This window comes from Notothenia coriiceps, unplaced genomic scaffold, assembly GCF_000735185.1.
Source record: "Notothenia coriiceps isolate Sejong01 unplaced genomic scaffold, NC01 NC01_scaffold00017067, whole genome shotgun sequence".
Classification (NCBI taxonomy): Eukaryota; Metazoa; Chordata; class Actinopteri; order Perciformes; family Nototheniidae; genus Notothenia; species Notothenia coriiceps.
Window position 1 is genome coordinate 189,888 of NW_011349768.1, and position 26,343 is coordinate 216,230.

A 26,343-nucleotide genomic window follows, 5' to 3' on the forward strand; every position below is an offset into this window, starting at 1 on the left:
TTTCCCTAATCTTACATAGAATATGTCCATCATGGTGTTTCCAAGAGAAGAGAAGCTGGAGAAGCTTACTCAGGAAGAGATCATCTCCAACACCAAGCTAGTGATCCAGGGTCTGGAGGCCCTGAAGAACGAGCACAACTCCATCCTCCACAGCCTCCTGGAGACCATCAAGTGCCTAAAGAAGGACGAAGAGGCCAACCTGGTGCACGAGAAGTCCAACCTGCTCCGCAAGTCCGTGGAGATGATCGAGCTGGGCCTGGGAGAAGCGCAGGTGAGATATTGTTTGGTCGACAGAATAATATGAGCTTAAGAGAGAATTAGGTGGGTTACAATACAGCAGACAAAGAGAGAATGGTTCAGAGTAAGAAAGTAAAGGCATTTTTTATATATAGCACAGTTCAACAACTAGGCAATTCAAAGTGCTTTCCAGTCATTCAAGAGCCAAGAGAACAGAAATAACAACGAGCTAAAGCAGAATAAAACACATTACACCTTGTAATAAAAGTAACAGTGCTGTGTAAGATTTGAATAATTATTTGATTTAATAAATGGCAGCAAAAAAACTGAAAAAGTCTTCAGCCTGGATTGAACAGAATGTAGTAAATTGGTGTTAATCCACCGAGTCATGTGTCTTTTGGTTGTGAGTTTCTGCTTCCTCATTCTAAACCGAGTTTGTGTGGTGATCATGATTCATTCAGCCTCAGTTTGTCCTCTCCTGCGTTGCCGCTGCGACATTTTGTCTCCGTTAAATGCTCACAGTTCCTGAATGCTGTCTCTATCGCAGGTGATGATGGCCCTGTCCAACCACCTGAACGCGGTGGAGTCGGAGAAGCAGAAGCTGCGTGCGCAGGTGAGGAGGCTCTGCCAGGAGAACCAGTGGCTGCGCGACGAGCTGGCCAACACCCAGCAGAAGCTGCAGAAGAGCGAGCAGAGCGTGGCCCAGCTGGAGGAGGAGAAGAAGCACCTGGAGTTCATGAACCAGCTCAAGAAGTACGACGAGGACGTCTCGCCCACTGTAAGACATGTTGTTAACGATGCATGAAAGCTGTATTATTAGGTTACTTGGGTTGAAATAGTTTGATTTATTTCATTTCCACCATGTTTTATGTGCAGGATCCTTTAAAATACATTATTCCTCTTTAGCATGAAAAGCACCGAGTTCAATTGACGGGATAGAATGTTGTTTTATTTCTCAGCCTATGCAGCTGTTGTTTATTATAAGCAGAATGGGACAGAAACAGTCAGAAAACTATTTACACATCCAGTGCCTGATCCTACTTGGAATATTTAGTATGAATTTGCCTAAATGACTCCAAGGGGCAGCAAACAGTCGATTATATCTGATACAGGAAGAAAATCACAGCTTCCAGGAATGAGACTTTCTGGTCTGGTCCTTATTGATCCAGCAGTTCAGAGAAATGCTGCATATTCTGACCGTATTCGTAGTCACAGAAGGAGGCTGTGTCCCCTAGCTGCTTATTGCAGGAAGCCATCCTGCCAATAAGCAGAATTCCTCCTGGAATCAACTTTTCTCATATTCAACATATAACAGGCTTCTGTGTTAAAGCCCAACTCAAATCTCATTTAGTCATTTGATAGAACACACACCATTGTTTATGTGAGGTTTGAATAGCTGTATCAGAATAAGAAAAGATCTCCACACAGTAACATATCAATCTACAGAGGCAGTTACCTAATGTCAAACTAATGATAAACCAAGGGGTATCATCATGAAACTAAAATATATCATATTTCTCACTTAGGGTTTCTGGTCTTTTTCTCAAATGACGGGAAACACAGGAAAATTGATAGACAGAGCAGATATATATGTCAAGGTAGACATAGTACTAGAGTTTAAAATAAAGCACCATACACAGATGTCAAAAGGTGAATTGTGTGTAAAAGTGACAACTGTATCCAACATGAAGCTCATGATACAATGTATCATTGAAATGTTAATGTTGAATGTATTGGTCTAAATGACCCCCAATGGCATACTTTTCTGAATATGAGATATAGTTATCTTGATAGCCATATCGTCTTAAATATTTAAAGACTGCCGCTAGATGGTTGCTGTCAGTTAACATGACTGACTGGTTTGTTTTCTCCTCTCAGCAGGAGGAGAAGGACCGAGAAACACCAAAGGACTCCCTGGACGACCTCTTCCCCAACGACGAGGAGGAGCACGGGCAAGGAAGTAAGAGAACAGGATCCATCCCTTCAGCATCATATTATGACAATTCTTCTAAGACAGTTTGCTGCCATAATGTTAACATCATCATTCAGAGTAAAGAGCTAAAAAACATGTTCATCAAAAAAGATTTATATAATGTGAAGAAAATGTTTAGGCAATAAGGATTCTGTGGACTCAAAGTAATCACACTTGGTGACGGGACAATGTCTAATTTTTTATTCATGTTCAATTCCATTTTTCGCATAAACTCACCTGCTCTGAATGAGGAAATCTGGCATATTTAGCTGTAATGCTGACCTCATTTAGGCCTGATTATCTGGTGTCCGACCCCTCTCTCAGTAAATGAACATGACTATCCATACAGTGCACTGGGTTAGATAATGTTGTCATGCCAATAAACACTTATTGGATTATTACGCCATAACCCCCCCCCCCACAGGTCAGCACCAACACAACAGTGCGGCAGTGGCAGCGGCTCAGCAGGGGGGCTACGAGATCCCCGCCCGCCTGAGGACCCTGCACAACCTGGTGATCCAGTACGCCTCCCAGGGCCGCTACGAGGTGGCTGTCCCTCTCTGCAAGCAGGCTCTGGAGGACCTGGAGAAGACCTCTGGACACGACCACCCCGACGTGGCCACCATGCTCAACATCCTGGCCCTGGTCTACAGGTCAGAAATGCCTTCAAATATGAGCTTTTGCTAGTTATTCTTCCTATTTTACTGCAAAAACAACAAGAAACACTCATCATGTTTTACCGTTTCTTTCTCATTCAGGGATCAGAACAAATACAAAGAGGCCGCCCATCTGCTCAACGATGCCCTGTCCATCCGTGAGAAAACCCTGGGCAAAGATCACCCCGCTGTAAGACTCCACCATCTTCATAGCAACCATATCTCCATGGGGACATATTCATAGATCAGATTAGTTATCTGGTGGTGGTTTATTATTGTGACTCTGTAGACTGAGAGGCAATTACCTCACAGTCTACTGCAGGGGTTCCCCGAGTGGGGGTCGCGAGATGACTACAAAATAAAAATGGAGAATTAAAAAAAAAAACAATTATAAAAGAAAATTGATTAATTTTTTTCATTAATGACAGTAGTGATAATAATAATAGTAGTAGTGAGACAATAATGACACTCCCGCGAGAGTGTGGAAAACTGAAATTAATTCACTAGCCCCCCCCCCCCTGTCGACAGGGGGTCGCCAGTCTCTAGCACTGTTATTTTGGGGGTCGCGGGCTGAAAAGTTTGGGAACCCCTGGTCTAATGTACCTTTTGTTCTGTGCCGTCAGCTTTTTCCACCATCACAGTATGGATTTTTAACCTGTGCCTGTGAATCAACCACAGCTGCTGAATGGCTGCTCTTACATCCAGCATAAACCAAACTACAATGAGCTTGCAGTGAAACATTAAATTGTGCTTTTTTTCATAGCCTCTGGGAACAGATCTGTATGAATGATTTACACTATGGCAACACATTGCGTTGTGAGGCATAAAGGAAGCTATTGCAGCACATTGTTTGCTTCATATTGTTATTACTGCTGTCACTCAGTCTGATCCTGGATACAGAATAATGAAACCCAAAGGATTATTACTACCATCCTGTGTAATCCAGGTGGCTAACATCCCAGTGCAAAAACAAAACAGATAAAGAAATCAGCCTCATTTATATATGTGTTCTCTTCCTGTAAATCCAGGTTGCTGCGACGCTGAACAACTTGGCTGTGCTGTACGGAAAGAGGGGGAAGTACAAGGAGGCCGAGCCGCTGTGCAAGAGGGCTCTGGAGATCAGAGAGAAGGTAGGCCACATCCCTGGATCACCAGGAGATCCACCCGCAGCACCCGCTCCCAGTGAACAATTAGCCCATTGTATTAAAGTCATTCAAAGTGTTAATATTTCCACAATGTAAGATCGAGCTTCTCTAACACCAGCATAAATAGGGAAATTAGTTTCTTAAATTATCTGTGAAGTTTCCGCTGGGGGACATTCCCGTGATGGATGAGTTTAATTGAAAGCATAGATGAAAATGGAGAGCAGGAATTAGGCAAAGGGACAGCGCTTAGCAGAGTGCAATGAGTTTCCCTAAAAAGCTTCATTCTTTATTCTCTCTATTGATCTCCCAGCCTTTTAATAGATCTCCTGCAAGCTGTAAATAAAGGAGACATTCAGAGAGAAAGCTAACGGCCTTGAGGCAGCAGCACAAACTGATCTTATTTGTCCCTGATTTCCCTCAGGTCCTGGGGAAGGACCACCCAGATGTGGCCAAGCAGCTGAACAACCTGGCTCTGCTCTGCCAGAACCAGGGCAAGTACGAGGAGGTAGAGTACTACTACTGCCGGGCCCTGGAGATCTATGAGAGCAGGCTGGGGCCAGACGATGCCAACGTGGCCAAGACCAAGAACAACCTGGTGAGAGACACGTTAAAACCACTACATCTGCTTTTATTGTGCTTTGCTATACTTTGAAAATAAGTGCAGTCCCTGTTGAGCTGTGAAGGTGACAAGATAAACACAGGCAGAGCTTAGTTATATTGTGAGCAAATGACTCATCTGTTCTGTCAGCCAGAGTGTCTCTGTGGGGGCGAATGTAAACTGTTACCGCTCTCTGCCTACCGAGCTTCCACTGGAAATATCTTTTTAATGATATTTTTCACATATTCACTGCACCAGAATTTTAAAAGGGAGACTATTTTATCCAACACATGCTTTTTCAAAACAACAGTTATGAAAGGAAGGTTCGTATTAGGTAATGTCACACTTCAGTACAATAGCAGCCTCATTAATATGGCTGTGTATTGGCAGTAATGTGGCACTTATCATGATTTAATGGTTATGATACAATATATATATTGTGCTCCTGAAAGCAAGTGGGTATATTGCAATTTAAAAGACAAAATAATTGTAGTTTAGGGAAACTGTCAGTAGTATATCACACCATACTAATAACACATTTCTTTTTACATTTTATGCATCCGAATAGTAGGATCCCACACACTGCCTTTGGGCCATAATTAGCTAACTATTTATCTATTTGCAACAACAAATGTAATGAATCCAAAGTGATTGCAGGATTCTTTAGAAAGACTATTTTGGTAAGTACAGTCAATTATCCACATACTTATACTAGGGCTTGGTCCGTCTGGAAAGGACCCAGGTTCAAATTTGTCTTGGGACCAATTGTGGCGTGTCATTCCATCCGTCTCCCCCTTTCAACACTCACTTAAATAAAAGCACTGGTTGCCCAAACAAACTTTTAACAAACCAACAGTGTTATTGTGAATCCATACGGTATCACAGAACATAATATGGCAATACTCGAGTGTATCAATATTTCTACCTGGTCTCACTGATGAAGGCGAGGCTGTATGGAGACAGTAAGGGAGCCTCTGAGGTCCAGTCCCATCCTTTCTGAGTCACAGTGCCTTGGGGGAATATGCAGATCCACTGCTCCTGTTGTCAGGAGGCACAGCATCTCTGTATGTGTATTCACTCTGTCCTAAAAACTCAAATATGCTTTCTCTCTTTTTCTCTTCTTCAGGCGTCCTGCTTCCTCAAACAGGGGAAATACAAGGAGGCTGAGATTCTGTACAAAGAGATTCTGACTCGTGCTCATGAGAAAGAGTTTGGATCTGTTGATGGTAAGGTCTCATCAGAGATATTGTAGATGGTAGTGTAAGGCAGAAACCATTTCAAAGGTTTACTTCTGTATCGCAGTGGTGGAGTCAATCAACACAATAGAAAAACAAATGTGTCCGTAGAAAATTGGTGGTGGGTCAAATATTTTTTTATAGATTATATATTTTTTTGTCCTCCACTATTGTCTTATCCTCCATCTACTGTTTGTCTCACCCCAGCGAGCGGAGTGAGGGATGGACAGATGGTTAGAAAGTGGACGATGTTCTAACCTTCTCCATTCAGGACACAGAAAATCTAAAACAAACTTTTTGAAGAATAAAGAGTTTACTTGTCTGAAGAACTCTGGCAATTTTCTTCTCTTTTGGTTTAAGCGAAGCTGTTTGTTGGCTTTTCTCCGGGGATTAGATTGAGTGCTTTGAAAAGGGAATAAAAGAAAGTCGGCACATTGAAGCGCTCTGACGCTTTTTAAGCAAAAGCATCTCTCCTCTTTCTGAGAGATTTATTTTTCACGAGTCACTTGACTTGACATTAGCTCTCAGATTGGAGTTGAAGGTTAAGTGAAGCAGCAACAGGAACGCTAAGCAGCAACAGTTTGTCCCTGGGAAGGAAAGGAAATTATGCTTTATATTTGATCAAAAGCAAATGGTGTTAAATGCTTTTATCTTTGGGTCAAAAGGGCTATGTTTGTGTTTTTCAATGGCATATTTAATGAAAACAGTGCATTAGTAAGTAGAAATGGTTGCGTGTAAATGTCAGTTTACTCATATCTGAAAAAGACGGTCATTGTTTCTATAACAAAGTGCATTTATAGTGTCTTCTGTGTTGAGATATAATGTCTCATTTCTTATTTTATTTCATGAAGAATCTGAAAAAGAATATTAAATTCAAACATTCTTAAATAATCTTTGGGATTATAGTCATATTTACCACTGTCAGTAATATTGGGCCAGTGTTATAATGTTTCAATTCCATCTTGAAACTGATGGTGGCAGATGCCAGGAGTCACGAGCCTCTTCTGATATTGTGTAGCACAATGCGTAGAAACAATCCAAAAGGTATATAGTAAGTAGTTCCTGGTGGAATCTGTGAAACATCCTGAGGTCCAGTCCTGTTGAACCATGTACCGAGTGTAGACCATCTCTCCTGTGTGTTTGTCTGCAGCTGAGAACAAGCCCATCTGGATGCATGCAGAGGAAAGAGAGGAGAGCAAGGTGAGGGGGTTGTCATTTTATCCTCAAGAATATTTAAAGCAAATTCAATTAAATAAATGTGTCAAAGCGTAGCTGGCAACATGAAACACAACAGTGCTGTAGCATGGTAAAGAATAGTGAAATACAACCCTTTTATTAGTATGTTTCCTACACACACACACACACACACACACACACACACACACACACACACACACACACACACACACACACACACACACACACACACACACACACACACACACACACACACAAAAAATATAAGCTCCAGCGAGCATATGGTAGTTTTATGTAAACACTGGGGAAATGCAGCTGATCCAGTTTTAACCGCCACTCCCAGTCACGCTCCTTTTCTCTTCCTCTCCTCCCTTATTTACTTCCAGGGCAAGCACAGAGACAACACTCCCTACGGAGAGTACGGAGGCTGGTACAAGGCCTGCAAAGTCAACAGGTGAGGCAGAGCGGGATCAGCGTGGTGTAAGGCTAAGTCAGAAATAAAGACATGTCATAAAGGCCAGGGATTAGTCTCTTGACTTTTGTTCAAATGTGTTCTTTTATAAATGTGTGAAGTTAATATATTGTAGAAATGTTTTTTTACTTTACAGTATCTTTCCTTTTTTCATTTTGCAAAAAAATTTTTTTTACTTAAATTACCTTTTATTTAATATTCCTAAAAAAATTATTATATAGTCAAGCATCGTTTTAAAGACATCAATTCATGGTATTATATTTGTCAGAACACTAAATAATAATTAAAAGATTATCAAAAAACTAACAATTATGTAGTTTAAAAAAATTGAAATAATGAATTAATGATACTGTTATTTGTTTAACTTTACCTACAAAATGATCCTATATATCACAGAATAACACAACACCTCCTACCCGAAACCCCACACAGAGATTTGTTTCCCTCTGAAACTTGAGACTAAAAGTTTCCAGAACTTCTTAAAATCCTTTAACTCGTCTTTAGGATGAATCAAATTCCTTCTAGGTAAAGTCTCCGTAGTCATATGGCAGGAAGCTTTGTTGTGAACCTTTTTAGTTTCCTCACCTTTGGGTAAATATTGTTCTGCCTGTCCCATTGTCCAGCCCGACAGTGAACACCACCCTGAGGAACCTGGGGGCCCTGTACCGCCGGCAGGGCAAGCTGGAGGCTGCTGAGACCCTGGAGGAGTGCGCTGTGAGGTCTCGCAAGCAGGTCAGCGCACATTGACTTTACAGACAACATACCTGTTCACTTATCAGTGTCCTGTTTATGTCAATGCTTATTTCAATGCTTAAATATGTCCCCCAAATCTCACGATGTTTCTTTCCCTTTCTTTACAATGCTATGGATCCAGAGCAGCACAGTAAGTGGTTTGACTCTCAGCGATGGCCCCCATAGAGCCTCCACCTCTCACCCCTAACCCCACTCCCATCTTTCAGACATTTCAAATGTTCCCTTAGTCTCTGCCACTGTGACAGTGATTAATTCAAAGAGACGGACAACATAAAATCCCTTTTTTAATACCTCCATGTAACTCCACACTCTCATCCTAATCAACCAGCTAATGTCTACCTCAGAGCTAGTTCTAATTACTGCATGTTTGTGTTTTTGTTTGTGTGTGGCACTTGTGTTTTGTCCCCATCAGGGCATCGACCCCATTCACCAGACTCGTGTGGTGGAGATCCTGAAGGATACAGACGGCGACAGGCGGAGGAGCAGGGAGAGCCTGAGCAGCGTTAAGTATGAGAGCGGCTCTGAGACCGGAGAGGAAGTGAGTATTGGGGCCGAATGGAATGGGGTGAGTACAAATCCACTAAAGAGTCCACACAGTCGTACACCTCACTGGTGAAACAAGGTGGCGATCACAGAGAGTGGACTGGTACAGAACATCGTAGACAAAAACAACATGACATTTTGAGACCATGGCAAGATAATACTAATATAATATATTGATTAGCTTTACAATATTATTTTACAATAATTTGAACCACAATACAGTAAATAATAAAATAATAAAAATAATATTAGTATTAGACGACATAAAATAAAATGGAATACAATAAATACGAAATATATATACATAAGTGATCAATATAAAATAACAATTTAAAATAAAAACAATTGTATAATATAGTGATGAATAAAATAAAAAATGTAAGAATTCTGTTAAAATGAAATAAATCAAAAATGATTTCAATAAACGCTTATTAGTCAAAACACTTGCTGAGTAGGTAGGTTTACTTTTCTGTTAACATATTGAAACACTTCCTGCTTCTATTAGGGTTTGAGAGCAAAGGTTTAACAGGAAGTAGATTCTTCTGCCTCCTGTACCAGGAAAGAAGCTCCTCTAGAGGATGCACCGCTCAGGAAGCCCTCGCTCCAGCTCCAAACAAATTAGTCCATTCCTGCCGACCTATTTATTTATTTATACTTTATATATATATATATATATATATTATATATATATATATATAGTAGTATACATATATATATATATATATATTGATGTTTGTGACCTGACCTTTTTTTATAGATGAAATGGCTGCCTATTCCTAATTCTTGACCGTCTCTGTACCAGTCCATAGCCTCCTTGTAGACATGCCTTGTTCCTCTCGTGAGGTCATTCTGATTATCCAAAACTGTAAAGCTGATTGAGTGTCTTGGCATGCCGAACCCGTTGTTTTTGACAGCATCTGAGTAGATGTTCATGTTTTGTGTCGTCCATTGCTTGACAGTGAAGTCCCAGTGTCTTGTTTTAATAAGCGGCCGTTCTGCTGGCACCATTTTGCTTCTGCACAAGTGGAGCGGTAACAAAAAGGCACTCGCTCATTCTGTGGCACCCTGGCAACCACATGAAATATTTATCTGCTTTTGTGAGACTCACAAAGATGCATCTTTCCGGAATCCCTATAAGGATGTCTCATGTTTCTGCTGTTAAAAAAATCAACAGCTTTTCCCAATATTCTGGAAGTTCATTTCCCTGATCTGGGCAGTTGATACGCAGCTTTTTATGCTGCTGTTTAACTGTCTCATTATACCATCCACTCTGGCTGTGTTTCAACAATCGTTAGTTTCATTTTGCCGCAGGGCTTTTATTTCTGCACAGCGTGTCCCATTGGTCTTGTCACCCCTCCCCTCTTTAATAAAGGGGTCAGAGCTGGAAGCATGACATTCATTGCAGCAGATAAATAAACACTGTTAGCAAAGAGCTGAATCCCAGCTCAGAGAAGCCCTCTGGTGATGCTTCCATAAAGCACAGTGCAGGTTTGTGCCAGCAGTGATGCCTCGTCTGAGCCTGTGCCCCCCCCACCCCCACTCCCCCCTCACTAAAGTGCAGCCACACCCTTCATGGCACCAAACCCAGTTCAAACATGCATGTAGCTACGGCAGACTGCTGGGCTCAACATTAACATGCACACTAATGGACCGTATGTGTTAACTGTGTTTACACATGGTTGGTAAATGTCTGTTTACCTCATATCTGCCGCTCTCTTTAAAGGTATAGATTGGATTTTCTGAAATAGGGTTGTTTGAAATGCTTATCTATAGTCAGAGTATCACCTTCAGTAATAATCAGAATGCCTTTATTCTTCCCACAGAGAGGAACTTTGCATTTGTTACAGCCAAAGACAGCTTAATATTAACCAAGAAGCATGCATAAAATAATATTAATGATCAATTTTTTTTTTTTTTATAATTACACAATAACATACTTCTGTGGAAGCAAGACGTTTTTTTTGTGTCAATTTTATTTAGAATATTTTCCCTGTTTTACTTTGCAGAAAGAAAGCCCTTTCTTTTTTCTATGCTCTCCTTAAAGCCACCAGACAAAAGCACAATTTTCCCTTGCAGGAAAGTTGCTGGCCCGCAGCTTTCATCGGTTAGTTGCTTTGTGTCATTGTGTGACTTTGCTGAATTGAACCCTTTAAAACAGCCATGTCACACAATAACACAAACAAAATAACCAATAGATGCATCTGTAGGTAAGCAACTTCTGTGATCTGCAAGTTAAAATGACTATTTTTGTCGATGGAGTCTGGTGGATTTCAAGCGAGCCAGGATAGAGGCTTCAATTCCCATTTCTAAACGGAGTCAAAAATGTTCTAAATCTGATATTAAGGTAGCTTAAATAAGTTCTCCCCGTCCACAGCATTGTATTGTTTCCTTGATACTCTGGTCTGATTGTGATTCTGACTGTAGATAATACTGACTATGGATAAGAACCTCTTAAAACCCAACTTCAAACAAATCCAAACCATCCGTTTAATCAGAAAGATGGGGTTTAGTTTGCTGGCTTTTGTGTGAATGTGATGCTTCTCTACACACATGTTCATATGTATAACGCACACAGCTACTCAAAACTGCTTCACTCCAGCAACGGCATGCACATTTCCAAGCGTGCACCTTTATTTTTTGGAAAACGTGATGGCATGTTCGGTTTGTACTAGCATTTCATTATTCATGTCACAACCACAGCAGTAGAAAGGCACACAGTCCAAACAGCGAAATAAACTCCTGCTTGTTAAAGATTGTCTAAAATGTGTCACGAAACATGAGCTTTTTTAACTCAACGACTGCTTAACAAACTCCATCCATCCATCCATTCATTTACAAAGCTGCAAACATACGTCACTACAACTTGTGTTTTAGAAAATAGGCTTGTAAAGTCCTGTCTGTGTGTGTGTGTGTGTAGATAGAGACGATGTGATAGGCCCGTCAGAACTATCACTCAGAGCTTTGCCCAAACATGTCTTCACTCTGGAACTCACTGAGGCTATAGAAGTGTTTCACCTGACAGCTATAAACTCTACATAGAGCTCACATAGTTTGTGTCGAACAAGTGGGGGCATAACTGAGGAGATGCTCAGGTTAATCGGTAATATCTGAAGTATGTGCGTGTCTCTTCCTGCATGACTTGGTGTATATTTGTGTCTGCTTTGCGCTCTCTGCTAGATGCTTCAATGTGCTGCCTGTCTGTTTGCATGATTTCCTCTTTTCTCCTTTTTTCTGTTTCTACGTGTCACTCACTAACCTACTACCTTGTTGATAACTCTTGCCATGACAACCAATCAGCCTGTCAATCAAATGTCCTGTTTCTCACTCAGTGGATTGTACTCTCCCTCTTGAACTCTCATTCCTAGGGCGGGTTCGGTATGTAGTGTCATAGTTATTAGGATAGATGATTAATGTTAAAGGATAGGGAACAGTGGACCGGTCGAAACAAGTGCAGGATTTTAGATATTTCATCAGATAAAGCACTCAATTTTAGGTTCTTTTTTCCAATAAAGGGCAAAGATGTTATCTAGAATATAATTTCCCTCTTGAGATCAGTGTAATACCAGCATGCCCCTCTCTGCTGATGCTTGCAGATGTCCTGTCTGCAGTGCACAGTCACTGGCTGTCTGCAGTGTGCCAAGGCTTTAGTGGTACCCAGAGAGAGGAGAGAAACAGCTGAGTCACCATGACTGCAAACACCAACCCACTGCATCACTGACCCACCCTGTAGTGCAGATCCTCAGAGAGCTGTAGTGTCTCACAGAGGTGGATTTTCACATCCTTGGTTGCATAGGATCCCTGATTTTGCTAGAAAAAGTAATCAAACCCCAAGCTGGAGTTAATACAGAACAGTTGGGGCAGGATAGACCGTTCTACAAAAGTGCTTTTTCATCCTTATTAGGTTACTTCAATTTACACAGTTAGCTTTGTACATATTATTGTTGTATCATTTGTTTTGTATATAGTGTTTTTGGATCATTTTCATAATCACCTCAGTGTATTCAATAACTGTTAGCTACATTAGCTAGTCCTTTAGTGTAACAACAATGTTTTGGTGAAAATGTCTACGGCTCTTGAAATGTTTACCTTCCACTTTTCCCGAAGCTCAACATCTGCTGGGATGGGTGAAAGCTCTCAGAGGAAGGACGTGGCTAACTTTATAAAGCAGACCGCTCTCCTCATAAACTCTAGGGTGCTTTTCTTCAATTTAGGCTAACAGCGCTTTTTATGGACACTGAGGTCAATGGGAAAATGATAAGGAACCCCAGAGCAAGCATTAAATACTATTAACAATATGTACAAAGCTAAACGTTGAAAAGTGACATAACTAACTTAAGAATGACAAATCTGTTAAACAGGGTGTGAAGGTAAAGTTACAGGAAGTAAAGACACATGCAATTAGTCAAACTGATAGATGTTGGGTGTAGAAAAGGCATGAAGCTCAGATTTGTGTAGGTGTGTAGCGTAGGCAGCCCGACCCTGATCTCTTAATCTCACAATGTGTGCGTTGTTTTTTTTTGTCTGTTTCTCTCTCTTTCTCTCTTATCAGGCCTAAGCCATCAAGATTATTCCTCCATCCTTCTCTCCTTCCCCAACACAATAGCAAAAAGGAAGTGTGTTGTCGTTCCCTCTGGCCTCCTCTGTCCCAACAAAGCAACAGCTCCTCTGCCCCTCCCGGTGCCAGCAGAGACACAGAAAGCACCCCCCCCACCCTCTCGCGGCTGTCATCTCTGCCCCCCCACCCTGCTGGGACGTTTTGGTCTTCTCATCTCGGCTCTCTCTCTTCCTTTCACTCTCGATCCTTTTCCTCTCACTAACCCTGTGTCAAAAGGCTTGTCTTCTCTCTCTGTAACGTAAACAAATCATTGTGTGTGAAATCTCTTTCCCTGTGAGGAAGCCACTCGCACATTTTTTTCCTCTCTCCAACACACATTTGTAATTTTTCCTAGCTACATAGTAGATGTATTTGGCTGGATAAGGGGAGCAGGAAGGTTATTTATTGGAAGAAGGCAAAAGATGATTTGAGGAGGTTTTGACTAGAGAAATCACAGAAGTAACGGTTAATAGTCAATGTAAATCAAAACTGCTGTGCATTGATCTCAATCTGCTTAACAACAAATGAAAGGTGACCTCAAAGCTAGCTTCCAACCTGTTGCCTGTATTTAGCCCTTATTTTATTCAGTTTTTAAAGTTTTTTTTTAGTCGTTGGTGAGTTTTTAGTTCTTCCCAATAATGAGATCAAACGCTTAAGCAGCTGAGAAATAAATGGTACTGTATAGTTTCACATGCTAATCCAAATATCTAATTTCTTTTTAACATCTGAAATGAGAAGGGAGCATTGCCATTTTGTTTTTTTTATAGATTTATTTCCTTTTTAATTTGTATCATTTTGTTTACATTTTTTTAAAGTGTTGATTCTTTTGTGGCTGAATATTAAGGCAGTAGTTTGTGCCACAGTGTGAAAAAGACCAGAAGGCCCGAAATCAGTCGAAAGCAAATTGTCAGATCACAGCAAGCTGTTGCCATGGCAATTCATGTTCAATTCGCTCTCTCTGGTGTCCTTGGTTTGATTGAGTATTGATGCAGGCTCTACGCTTGAACAATATATACACAGTAGCTCACATTTACAAAGGGAATTAGCAATGTTAGCGACTGTTGTAAAGCTAATACGATGCTAGAGACCAACGGACACTGGCCACCTGAGAGATTGCTTAATATTAGTAAATCAAAGATAATGGCCAGAATTGCCTTTTCATTTGTCGGTGCAGTATTAGAAGCTTTGGATTCCACAGTAGTTTAGTGTGTATTGGTGTATGTGTTGGTGGTACAGTCCACTCTGGCTATTTTGAACACAAAGCTTAATGGAGTGTGTTGCCTTTTTGTTTTTATTACACAGTCGTTTGCAAAGTAAACATTGTCACTCTGGTGAATGATGTTTTTAGACAACCGAAAAAAAAGTGCAGTGCGAGTGTTTCCTCAAGATCAACATATTGTTATTTCAGATGTTTAACTAACTGAATGTAAAACGACTTCTTTAAAAAGTGTAGGCTGTATTTCTAGATCTGTGTATTCATTATACGGCTTTTCGGTATGCTACCTGATTCTTCATTCCTTCCAATGAGTACACCTTTACTTGTAATGCAACTGAACAAAAGGAATTGACTATGTACATCACATAATTATGACAATATTGTTGTGTTAGTGGAATGCTTATTTATTGAACTGTCTATTCTCGACATATATATATATAGTGTGACTTCAGTTTCCCAAAGAGGAATTACATTAATGGTAAGGTCTATAAGCACTATCTTAGTATAAGTAGGACTGCATTATATTTACCATTCTGCATTGTGAAGATTATTGCATCAACACTTGTTGGTATTCTCAAATAAAAGTTTTTCATTTGTGGAGTTTTGTCTTTTTCTCTGCATCGGACCGAGAATACTGTGGTATTGCGCGATCAGTGGAAACCGATCATTGTGTTGAGTCTCTGCTCAGTGGAACAGAAATGTCCAATACCTGTATACATCCTCTGGTTTACCCACAATGCCCTCTGCTGGTGATATGCCTGATTGCATCATGATTATTAAAATACAATCAAAGTTAATACATTGTTTTGAATGCATTCCACCAAAGCTAGAGGGTGTTACACTAACAGTGTTTACTGGTCAGTTAGTGAATAAACACACACTATGCAGGACAGCTAATAGGTAGCATTATAATTCCAAAATGAATGGATTTATGGAAGAAGAAACGTTGAGCTTTATATTTTCATTAACTTTTAATCTGCTGGTTGACTTGTTCATAAAACAATCAGAATAAAGTGACAAATCCAGCAGGCCAAGTTGATCAATGAACCTGAACCCAAAGATATTCTTGCCATCATGAAAGACAAAGAAATTAACAAATATTACCGAATAAAAACTCTTAAACAATGCTATTTTGGCATTGTTTCTTAAAAAAGAAGATGAATTTACCAGAATGAAGGAAAATGACACAGCACACTTACTGGAGCACAATGAGTTCAGTACTCCAACTGAAGTGACGACAGTTTGTTCTAATGGTGTACCATTTGAGAAGAACATTTACTCAATGATTCAGTACAATTAGGTCATGTTGAATGTAAGTTATCAGAAAGTGAAAAGATGCTAGCATTGCCTGAAATCGTTAACAATGCAGACGGTTCAGCAACATATTTCATCACCTAATGAATTGCTCTTAAAATAATATAATTCATGACATGTGTAAACCCCTTTTTGTGAGACTCCACGCTTTTTGGCTGCTGCTACTAGCCATTCACAACAGGACTGGCCTACATCCAGTAAAAGGATAATGATTTGCAGATGTGAGTTCTTGTCTCTTCAGTGCAGAATGCTTGTGCTGATGCTTGTGTGTGTCTGTAGGACGGCAGCGGGGCTCTTCAGCGCAGCGGCTCCCTGGGGAAGCTCCGGGATGTCCTGCGGCGCAGCAGCGAGCTGCTGGTGAAGAAACTGCAGGGCAACGGGCCGCCTGAGCCTCGCAGCACCAAGTAAGAATACAGGATTTCTCTGTAACGATGGGTAGCAGACAGTAATAAGCAATGCTGTTTTGAGGCAGTAGTTCAAGCTCCATGTGGATACTTATTTTGCACTTGAACCCAGGATACAGTATTAACATTATTTTTTTAATGTTTGTTCAACAGCATGAAGCGCGCTGCTTCCTTGAATTACCTGAACAAAACCAGTGATGACCCGTTCCAGGTGAGAAACAGTTTTACACTCTCTTAAACACAGGTTGCCGTCTTCTACCACGAGAGGTCTCTCAATCAACACAACAAAAGATGGAGGGGGAAGCTGTGTAGGATCATGGGAGTTGTTGTCTTTACCCCCATTTTCAGTGAGGTCGGATTCGATAGGTGTTTTTTGTCCAGGAGATTCTTACAGCAGCGGTATCCTCTCCAAACAGAGCCAGTTATATAAACCAGTAAAAACAATAAATAAAGCTTCACCATAACAAAAAAACCAACACAAAGGGGGCAGAGAGCCTTTATTTTGCTCAGCTTTTTTCTCTGATAACATAAGATCCAGGTGCCCGATGATGACTCCTTCACCCGGTTCAGATATATAGCTAAAAACAAGATTTTAAAAGTGTGGCTTCAAACTGGATACAAATCCACTTATGAGAGCTCCAACCAAAAAAAACAACTGTTACCTTGATTCAAATGACAGGGTTTTCTAGGTTTTACATTTTTGGGAAAAATAATGATGTTACACGATTCAGTAAAATAAATAACATGGGTTTTCTCGTTTTTAGTGCTTTTAATGCGGAAATGTTGCTTATTGTAACTTGCTATATCATTAAAATTGTTATGTCCTATCTTTCATGTTGTCTCCTCCTGTGTCTTCTCTGATTTTTCTCCTTCTGTTTCACTATCAGACTCGGGGAGTTCGTAATTTGAAGGAGAGCCGGGGCCTGAGCTCCAGCACTGTGGATCTCTACACTGGAAACTGAGCAGCAGGAGTCTGATCAGCTGATCTGTTCCCGATCCAGAGAGGCTCTGACCTTTGGCTCGTTAATGATCACAACAACACTACCAGACAGACTCCATCACACTGCCTTCCTCTGCTTGTTAGCATCAGACCCCAAGACCCACATCCTCCTGAGTTAAGACCCAAAGACATGTTCGGTCATCAACACATTAACAAACACATTTGGTGGGTTTTCTTTCCAGTTTGTTTTTAAACCAGGTTGTTTCCTTTTGGTCTTCCAGAGACAGATTGATGTATTTTCCCCTCATCGTGTTCCTAGCAATGGTGATGCCTCAGTGCCTCCTAGATATGGCCGAGAAAATGTACCTCATCTCTCCCCTTATTCATCATCTGTGACTCTGCACTTTGACTGCAAACGTTGCCATATTGTCTCCTTCTCCTGTAAATGTCTCCCAATGTTGTGTGACTTGAGATCCTTGATTGTCTTCCTGTGCCATCTCTAGGTCTAAATTAGAAAAGAAATAGGTTGTACATTTCTATTTTCTCACAAACTAGTTATAATAAATAGGCCTGGTGGCTATGAAATTATATAATGTAATATTATGACAAAAAATCATTTTATTTTCATTTTAATGATTTTGCCTATTGAGATTTCTTTGCAATGCGAGGTGTTGGTTAAAGCTTTGGGAAACAGGGTGACTTGTTTATCTTACTGACATGAGTTGAGTCATGTGACTTGTTTAGGGTAACTTTATACAAAGTTTGGGGGAAAAATAGAAATTGATGCTGCTTTTATCTCCAAGTGTGTTTTTCTGCATTGCAGAGAAAATGTATTTGAGGCATTTATGGTTTGTAAAATACAACAATGAAAATGCTCAGATTTTTAAATTGTATATAAAAAAATTACGAGGATGAACCAGGTTTCTTAATGAATAATGGTCATCCTGAATGATCTCCGGTGCCATACAGATTAGAGCTGCTAGCTGTGAGCACATCCTCTTATAATGTTGTTCACATTGATTAGAATGTGTGATACATTTCTAGTAATGTGATAATTATAGGTTTTTGCACAATTCTCAGATCGGTTTCTTCTGACTATGATTTCATTTTTTAGTGAAGCACAAGAAAACTGGAATGCCTTGTAATTATAATTGTTTTGATAAATGTTTTTTCTTTTTATTATTTGTAATCAACGTGTTAGAATCTGATCACAAATCATAGAATTCATCAGCAAATCAGTGTCATTGTTGGTAAGAGTTGAATGTGTGTCTCATATGTCATGAATAGTCTGATGGAAAATTGGAACCACTCTGATCATGAAAATTAAACCAACAATGTTCTATTTTATGTCGTTCATTCTTATTTCTGGGGGGAATTTGTAAAAAGTAATTGGTTTAAAGCGGGCCCTATATTATGCTTGTTTTCAGGTTTCATATTTGTGTTTTGTGCCTCTACTGTGACATGTTTACTTGCCTTAATGTTCAAAAAGCTCTTTATTTTTCTCATACTGCCTGTCTTTTCACCCTCTGTCTGAAACCAGAGCCCAGTCTGCTCTGATCGGTTAGCTGGCCGGCTATGTTTTGATTGGGGAACCACTAAGCGATGTCCAGCCTATCATCTTTCTAGTGTGTTGCAGCGCTAGCCAATAGTAGCCAATCTATTGGTAGCAGCCAATAGAAGCGCAACTTTTACATATGGGATGTCATTATGTTACCGAAGTAAACAAAGGAGTCCAATCGAGGCAATTCATGCAGGAGTGTGGGTAGAGAAACGTTTGGATTTTAGGCTTTACAGACCAGTAACATACATACACCTATATAACACTCAGAAAAGAAGCAGAAAACCCCCCACAAATTCCATGAAGGTAGTCCTTAAATGTCAGTGTTTGAATGAGTGTACCCTGATGCCTTGCCAAGTTGTGATATATCACGGGTAGAGTTTTCCCTCCTCTTTGTGGAGGTCAGCCCGGGGTTTCTCGGCTCTCTGGTAATCTCTCACTTTGTCAGTACTTTAATGTGGAGCTTCCACTATTCATCACTTTGAATTTACCGACCGAAGGATGGTTTCGTTCTACAGAGAGCTGTCATGCAGAGTTCATTTTCGAATGAAAGTAATAATGTTTTCTTCTTTCGATTGTACAGCTCATTCCTAAAGCCTTCAGTCCAGTTGCATGTTTCTACCAGACATCTATGTGCCAGCTGGACCAGCAGCAGGGCCCACACACTGTTCTACCACGGTGACAGCAGGGCCGTCCCCTCAAGGTGACAGTGGGCATGGGGACTCACTGGGTTTGTGCCATGTATTACACGTTGAACTGATACATGTACACAATGTGCTGCTTTGCTGAGATTAATAGAGTAGCTATAAAGCAAGAATAGAAGATACATGATTTCACTTTAACAACATCTGATTCTAATAGCATAAAAGAGATAGTTATACCCACTGTGAATTGACAATTGTTCTTTTTTCATAACTGTCAAAATGGGCAATTCTATTTTGAAATGGCAACTAAATTGAATTATTTTCCAAAAACATTTACTCCACTGGCGATATATGCATGCTATACCAATTAAGGCGTGTATGAGTTAAACAAGGTTCTGCACATTGACGTTTACAGATTGAACCAGGGGGTTGCACTGTTGTATACCTTATCCAGGTCGGGTACGGGCACCGGAAGCGGCACTATCGGAAAAGAGAGAATACACGTAAAAGCAACATTAGAATCATTGCTTGATACCGAACATTTTGATTTAAAAAATAAAATTACATTTACGTTTGGGATTTGTGTCTATACTGCTTCACTAAAAAGAGCTCAACTGATACAACACCAAAACATAATTGAAAAACATATCAATAGCAATGTTAATAACAATTTGAGAAACAATATATATAGCCTACACAACCAATGTGCAAAATCAAGTAGGCAATGAAAATTGCATTATGCTCAAATATGGTAAAAAGACGCAAATGAACGTTTCAACATTCTCTTTACACAGCACAAAAGTGAAAACAAACTTAACCAATTTAATTATGATGAAAGTAATACAAGTTATTTTTTCAGAAAGTACGGTTGCTACCAGTTTAAAATAACATTTATTTTGAAAGTCCTAACAGGAAGTCGTATGCATTGTCTCGGCTCGCTTGACGCAGTTGTAAAACATCACACAGGCGAGTGGGAGGAAGCCAACTTGGAAACACCGCGGACCTAAACTCCCTCTTGTTGCGGACTGAACTGTCCCAGCGGTCGGCGGCTCTGGACGCAGGCACACGGCAGCAACAAACACCGGGTTGTAATGTACCACTGCGGACTAAATTAACACCAACCCTCTGTCCCGCGAGCTACCTGGAAGTTTTAAACTTCGCTTGAAACTTTCGGCGGGGCTTCTCAGTCTGAACTCGTTAAGTCGTTAGTCTGGCCGGCCTGTAAACCGAAGCGTCGGTCCGCACATGTTTCTGCCTTGTTCCTGCTAGTTTCCAAAAACAACCAGGTGAACAGGCCGTCCGGCTCCCCCGGGGACCTGCGCAGGTAACACGGGTTAGTTTACCTGTACGCACACGGTGACGCACGGAGCGTTTTTGCCGTTCCCATTTAGCCCTACGGCTCTCTCCCGTAGCAGCCGGAGAACCGCACCGGGGACCCGCCGAGCACCAGGACAGTCATGGATCTACCCGGAGAGAGCGAGCCCAGGAGGAGGAAAGGCAGGAGGAACCCCGCGGTGATTACCAGGAGGAACCCACCGATGGATACGATGTATGCCGTCGGTATTATCTTCCTCCAAGGTTAGTAACACGCTGTAGTATTTCAAGACGGCTGTATGCATACGTTTATATTTCTCCTCTTCATTCAGAGGCTGTTAAACAAGTAAAAACGTTGGAAATACAGACACCTATTGTAGCGGACCCCGACATTGACCCCCATGCTTTTCTTAAGGGTTTGCTGTGGCTGGTTTAAGTTAGTTAATACTGCCTAAAATGTGTGAAATATAACATACAATTACTACACATAGAGAAAGTAAGAGTGACAGCTGCTTTTCTCATTAATTTATTCAGAAAAACTCTTACTATTAATAGTAGTCTAAAGAGTTTGAACATTTTGTTTGTGGTCAATGGAGGAATGGGGCTCCCCTCCCCCCATTGACCCCAGTTTGGAGGAAAGTATTTTCACCCATATTTATTTCACCCATAGGACTAAACTAGGAACTTGCAAATATATATATATATAGTACCAATACTATGTCTGTTTACATATTACAATAGTTTCCCAGTAGTTAAATGTATATCTTGGAGCATTGGAAGGGTAGTTTTCCATATATCATAGAAGGCAGCCCTGCCATGTCATTATGTATTCCCAGGAGTATAGTGTCAATCCTCACACAACACATTGGATACGCCATTTCTGATTATCATATTCATAACTCTACTCTGCCTCTCTGCGCCCCATGGATGCATGCTTTCATGGGCGCTATTCATATGCAGAGGGGTGCAGACGAGAGTGCTTCTGCCTGAGTGTTATCCCAAAAGAGAAGAGCCAGGAAAAGACAAATCAACATGACGCAAACGCCCCCCCACATTGTCTAAAGCCTTTTTTAAAGTTCATAACCTCGGCTGTAGAGTGAGAAGAAAAAGCCCTGAAAAGATCCTTCCTAGTTTGTGCGAGGAATGCTCTTATCCGGCCAAGGATCTGGCTCATTAACTCACCGTTCATCATGTCACAACTAACTCTGTTTTATCTGATCTGCACATGTAGACTGAGACGAGCACAGATTGTGTTTGTGTCTCTGCCTTCAACACACGAGTGATAGCCAGAGTGGCTGAAAAATTCCTTTAAGTTGAAGTGTCTGTCGCCCCCTCCAGCCTCCTTATGGTGCCCACTCTGGGATGAATGTGTCCTCTGTGTGCGGGCAGCAGGGGAGACGGGAGGCTGCTCCTGGTGTGTGTTTATAAAACTCATGAATAGAGCCTAGCCAGGTACGATCATGACTGCCTCGTGCTTTTAGCCCCCTTCAGACATGTCCTATTTTTAAAGGGACTTTCTGAATGTGTTGGAAGCACTGCAAGGGTAGGAAATAGCGGTGAATGAGACAACGTTTTTATAGTTTCTCTTTTCCCACATAAAGCTGTCCACACCAAACACTCCACGATTCCGGAGGGTTGTCTGATGTTCAGAAACCGGGCCCTGTGGTCCAATATTTACCCAGATCTTTTTTTTATTTTATTTTTAGATGACAGTAATGGTTCTATTTTGTATTTTTGCTTCTCTGCATCTGATCTGGTTTCTATTTGTGGCTGACCAACGCCATGCCCCTGAAGCAGCTCTCAGTAGATGAGACTGAGAGCTACTTATGGAGTTAATGTCCTTAATGTGAATACATCATCTCTCTTCCCATCCGCCCACCTATTCCTTCCTCCTCGTCCTGCGTGTGTTTTTCATTCCCTGATTCATCAAGGCAATCGCATTCCTGAAGTATGAAATAACTGGGCTTATTGCCGAGGAGCTGAGATAGACGAGAAATGTTTAAGAAACATCCTCACGCACTCTTCTCTCTCAAAGACCCCCCTCTTGGATCTCTCTGCCTCACCGTACACATGGAGAAGATCTGCATTTCAGCTCTCCTGGTGCATTAGTAATTTGGATCCCCGTGCTAAAAGTAACATTCATCTTGTGCAATCAAATTTCTCAATTAAATGCAGGAACAGCAAACCAGTTATTCAATTGTGTAATGGATTTTTCTGTTCGCTCAACAAATGGATAGGGTTTAGCCCTGAAAAATTAGACATCTAGGAAGTCTGAAACAAGCTCTCCTGTAGTCAAGAATCGACCCAATTTTTAATAAATGGTGGCTCCAATGCTTCTATCCGATGGTCCCCAAGCATTTGTTTCAGCTCTGAGCAGATACCATGGGGGGTCTTTTTCTCAATATTTTTTGGCGTGGCCACCCGTCTCTGCTTTATTTTTAAAATCCATACGCTTGGCTTTTATTAACCCTGCTGTGCCCGGACCCTGAAGCTGTTTGGCTGCACGCTGATTTGTCCGATTCAGAAGGGGTGAGAGTATGATGCCCGAGTAAACACAGAAATATGAGTGGAATATATTGGTTTACTGCTTGCTGTTTACAATCCTGCAGTGGACAACAGTCATCAGGATGAAATTGAGTGGATTACAATACAGAGCATGCCATGAGATTGGTTTCCCTCGTACGAAGCTGTTGATGCAGTAAACCTCTGTAGCTACATTCATGCATCATATAGTTTTATCGTATTATAAGACAATTCTAACCCAGATTGATTCTTTCTTTGAAAAGCAGCTCTCACTGTTTCTATTCTGAGCCATCTTTCCTTGATTTTCCCCCTTCCATACAAATTGACAAAGATGTATTGTTTTATTCAATACAGAGCTGCAGGGGTTGGATATTATATGAACATCTGTGCTGCACATCATTGCAACATCTAATGCAATCCACTACAGCAGCTCTGCAATGGGCTCCATCTTTTATCCCCCTTTTCTATGGCAGAGTAATGCAGGCATTTGTGTAGATAAGTATAGTTTGTGAAAATGATGGCGGATATCTCAAGATAAGTCAGGGATTTAACTCCTGTCATGTAATAACATCATCGTTTTAGTGTATAGATAAATGTTACTTTAAAAATTGGAATTGGGACAAAAATACGTACTGGGCCGAATGCTGCACTGTCAAATAGATAAACCTGTTGGTGCTCTTTTGAAGACTATAATGTGACATTCAATCCTATGCATTTCTTTGAAACTATTTGTCGATATTTATCAGGTGATTGATACGTTGAATTTGATTAGTTGTAAAATGTAGCGTTTCAGAAAAGCAATAAAAAAAGGTTTTAAACTCCCCATTTGACCTTTACATGTATAATATAAAGGCTGTACATGGGGATTCTTTTAATTTCAAAGGCTTTTTTCAAGGATAGCTAAAAGTAGCTGTGCGTAGAGTCCTTCATGACAACTAAACAAAGCCTCGAGCAGAAAAAGACTGATGAATAGAGTTCAATAATAAGATCTGGTTCTCAGTAGGGATGGGAACGATTAATCGAATATTCAAAATTATTCAGGTATTAAGCATGAAAGGTGTAGGCCTATAGCTGTCAACTGTTCAAACTGTGATCACCAGTTCAATACATTTTACAAATTCGACTTGGTTTCTACATTATTTGAACATGTATTTATTTATTTTCAAAATTACATTTTTCTTCTTCTTTTTTGTACATTTGTTTTTCCTTTTTATAGGATTTGTACTTTTCGGTTAATCGGTTAACTGTTTTTTTGGGGGTCGTATATTCGAATATACATTTTCTTTCAAATTCCCATCCCTAGTTCTCAGTGTGTTTGTCCACATGAGAAAGTTTGACTCGTAGCAAAAGTTGTGCAATTGGGGGAGGATTTCAAGGTCTCCCATGGCTCTAGTTTCTGGTCATTCATCAGACGATGTTTATTCAGGTTTGGTTGAAGCCTTTTGAACTTCAGAGTGCTCTTTTTCACCCAGTGGACTCGGCATGTGCAGTTTGCACTCACTCCATCCCTAGCACTTACTCTCTTTTCCCTGGGGAGGATCTTCTTGCACTCCCTCAGAGGTCAGAGCCACGGCTACCCAATATCTCAGAGTTGGGGTGCCTTGTCAGTCCTAAATTGATGTGCCCGTGTCTCCTCGGTTCTCTGGTGTCCAGCCCATGACCCCAAAATTGATATAGGTGTGCCATCTTTAACGATCTAACAGAGGAGTGAGGCACCTTAGAAGAAACATGTCGGGCTTAATTGAAAACATGCAACCTTTAATAAAAATGACTTACTGTGTCTTCAAAATGTAATCAAACACGATGAAAGGTATTCCATTTGGAAGCAACGTGTTATCACAAAGCTTTCAGCCACATCTCATCTTTTCTTTGGGGTCAAAAAAGACATTAAAGGATTGCAGAGGAAATGCAACAGAGGGAAAAGGTTTCTTGGATGACATTTTTCTTAGGAATAAGGGAAAACCAGCTTCCCGTTAGCTCCATTTTTTTATATTTAGCTTGACGCTGGCATTCCTAAAAAGTGTCGAGTTAAGTTATGGATCAATGGTGGCCAAAAACAACTCATCAGCCCGAGGGAGAGATTAATGAAACAAAGATGGTTTTGATAGCTTATAAGAAATCGTGTCTGCTAATATTTTCCAAGCTGCGGCATTAAATGTTTGGTATGTGCGTGTAGGAAGCGTACCTGCTGATTGGTGCAGGAACACTAAAGCTCATTGATGTTTCTTTGATGGGACTGGAAAAGAACCAAGGTTCATAATGGCCGCTGGCCTCTGTTGGCTCCTTATCATCCATAAAGCAAAATAAACAAAGGGCTGCGAGGATCGAGCTACTCGCTTTAAATGATGATTACTGCACCTAATGACCCCAGTGTGTTTGCTGTTGTGTATACATGCATGCGCTTTGGCTCGTGTTTGGGGTTTAGCTGGCTCTGCTGTTGGACCCTGTGGTTCTGATTGGAGTCGGGCCTTGAAGATATCCGTCTCTTTTTCCTTCTTTGCTCTCATAGTTGGTCTGTTGCCTCTCGTGGTTGCCAGTTTTGTCTGAAGGGATCTCTGTTGTTTATTGACTTGGTGGCTGCTTGCACAGCTCTGTCTCTGTGTGGACTGGAGGAGTGGGTTAGCCCTCACCCCCGATCCACCACTGCGGCTAGCTTTGTTGTGTGGCGCTGAGTGAAGTCTTTTCATTATTTTATTCTGTGGTGTTTCCAATTACTTGCTGCCATGCTTCAGTGGGATATTATGTGTTATGGAGATCAGCATAGGTCTGTATGCTGCTGAGATATTTAACCCAGGAGTGACTCGGGTTGATAGGCTAACATTTAGCTTAGCCTAACATGTGCTAACGCTTGCTGTGCGCTGGCTTCATCGATTGCAGAACAACAACATTTTGTGTACATGAGAACAAGTTAGCATGACAAAGCTACATTTCTTTGAGAATATTGAGATATTGCAATAGCTTTGAACATGTACCTACCTCTATTGATATTTCGACAATATTGTGAAGTTTAATATTCGTGCTTCAACCA

At 40.8% G+C, this 26,343-nt stretch overlaps 1 protein-coding gene across 6 annotated transcripts; it reads left to right on the forward strand.

The window, feature by feature from the left end:
• Positions 1 to 18,623, forward strand: klc1b (kinesin light chain 1b). 6 transcript variants are annotated; one of them, XR_798875.1, is made up of 16 exons: positions 1 to 271; positions 785 to 1,015; positions 2,116 to 2,197; positions 2,634 to 2,862; positions 2,968 to 3,055; positions 3,894 to 3,995; positions 4,432 to 4,605; positions 5,735 to 5,834; positions 6,994 to 7,043; positions 7,427 to 7,494; positions 8,136 to 8,244; positions 8,387 to 8,395; positions 8,678 to 8,830; positions 13,358 to 16,336; positions 16,490 to 16,547; positions 17,224 to 18,136. XR_798875.1 is itself a non-coding variant. In XM_010776449.1 (16 exons), the coding sequence occupies exons 1-16, from the start codon at positions 23 to 25 to the stop codon at positions 17,296 to 17,298; spliced, it is 1,902 nt and encodes a 633-aa protein (XP_010774751.1). In that variant the 5' UTR covers positions 1 to 22; the 3' UTR covers positions 17,299 to 18,623. The 6 variants fall into 6 exon arrangements, 4 of the variants coding, with proteins under 4 accessions (XP_010774751.1, XP_010774754.1, XP_010774755.1 ...); XR_798876.1 differs by having other exon boundaries at positions 8,678 to 8,803; XM_010776449.1 differs by having other exon boundaries at positions 16,212 to 16,336; positions 17,224 to 18,623.
• The last annotated feature ends 7,720 nt before the right edge of the window (positions 18,624 to 26,343 follow it).

What these genes read in the sequence shown, in the direction of transcription:
- klc1b (XM_010776449.1), top strand. Translation starts at nt 23, where the DNA reads ATGTCCATCATGGTGTTTCCAAGAGAAGAGAAGCTGGAGAAGCTTACT. An exon ending in ATCCTGGCCCTGGTCTACAG is followed by an intron (nt 2,863 to 2,967) that starts GTCAGAAATGCC and finishes TTTCTCATTCAG; the next exon opens with GGATCAGAACAAATACAAAG. An exon ending in TGGGCAAAGATCACCCCGCT is followed by an intron (nt 3,056 to 3,893) that starts GTAAGACTCCAC and finishes CTGTAAATCCAG; the next exon opens with GTTGCTGCGACGCTGAACAA.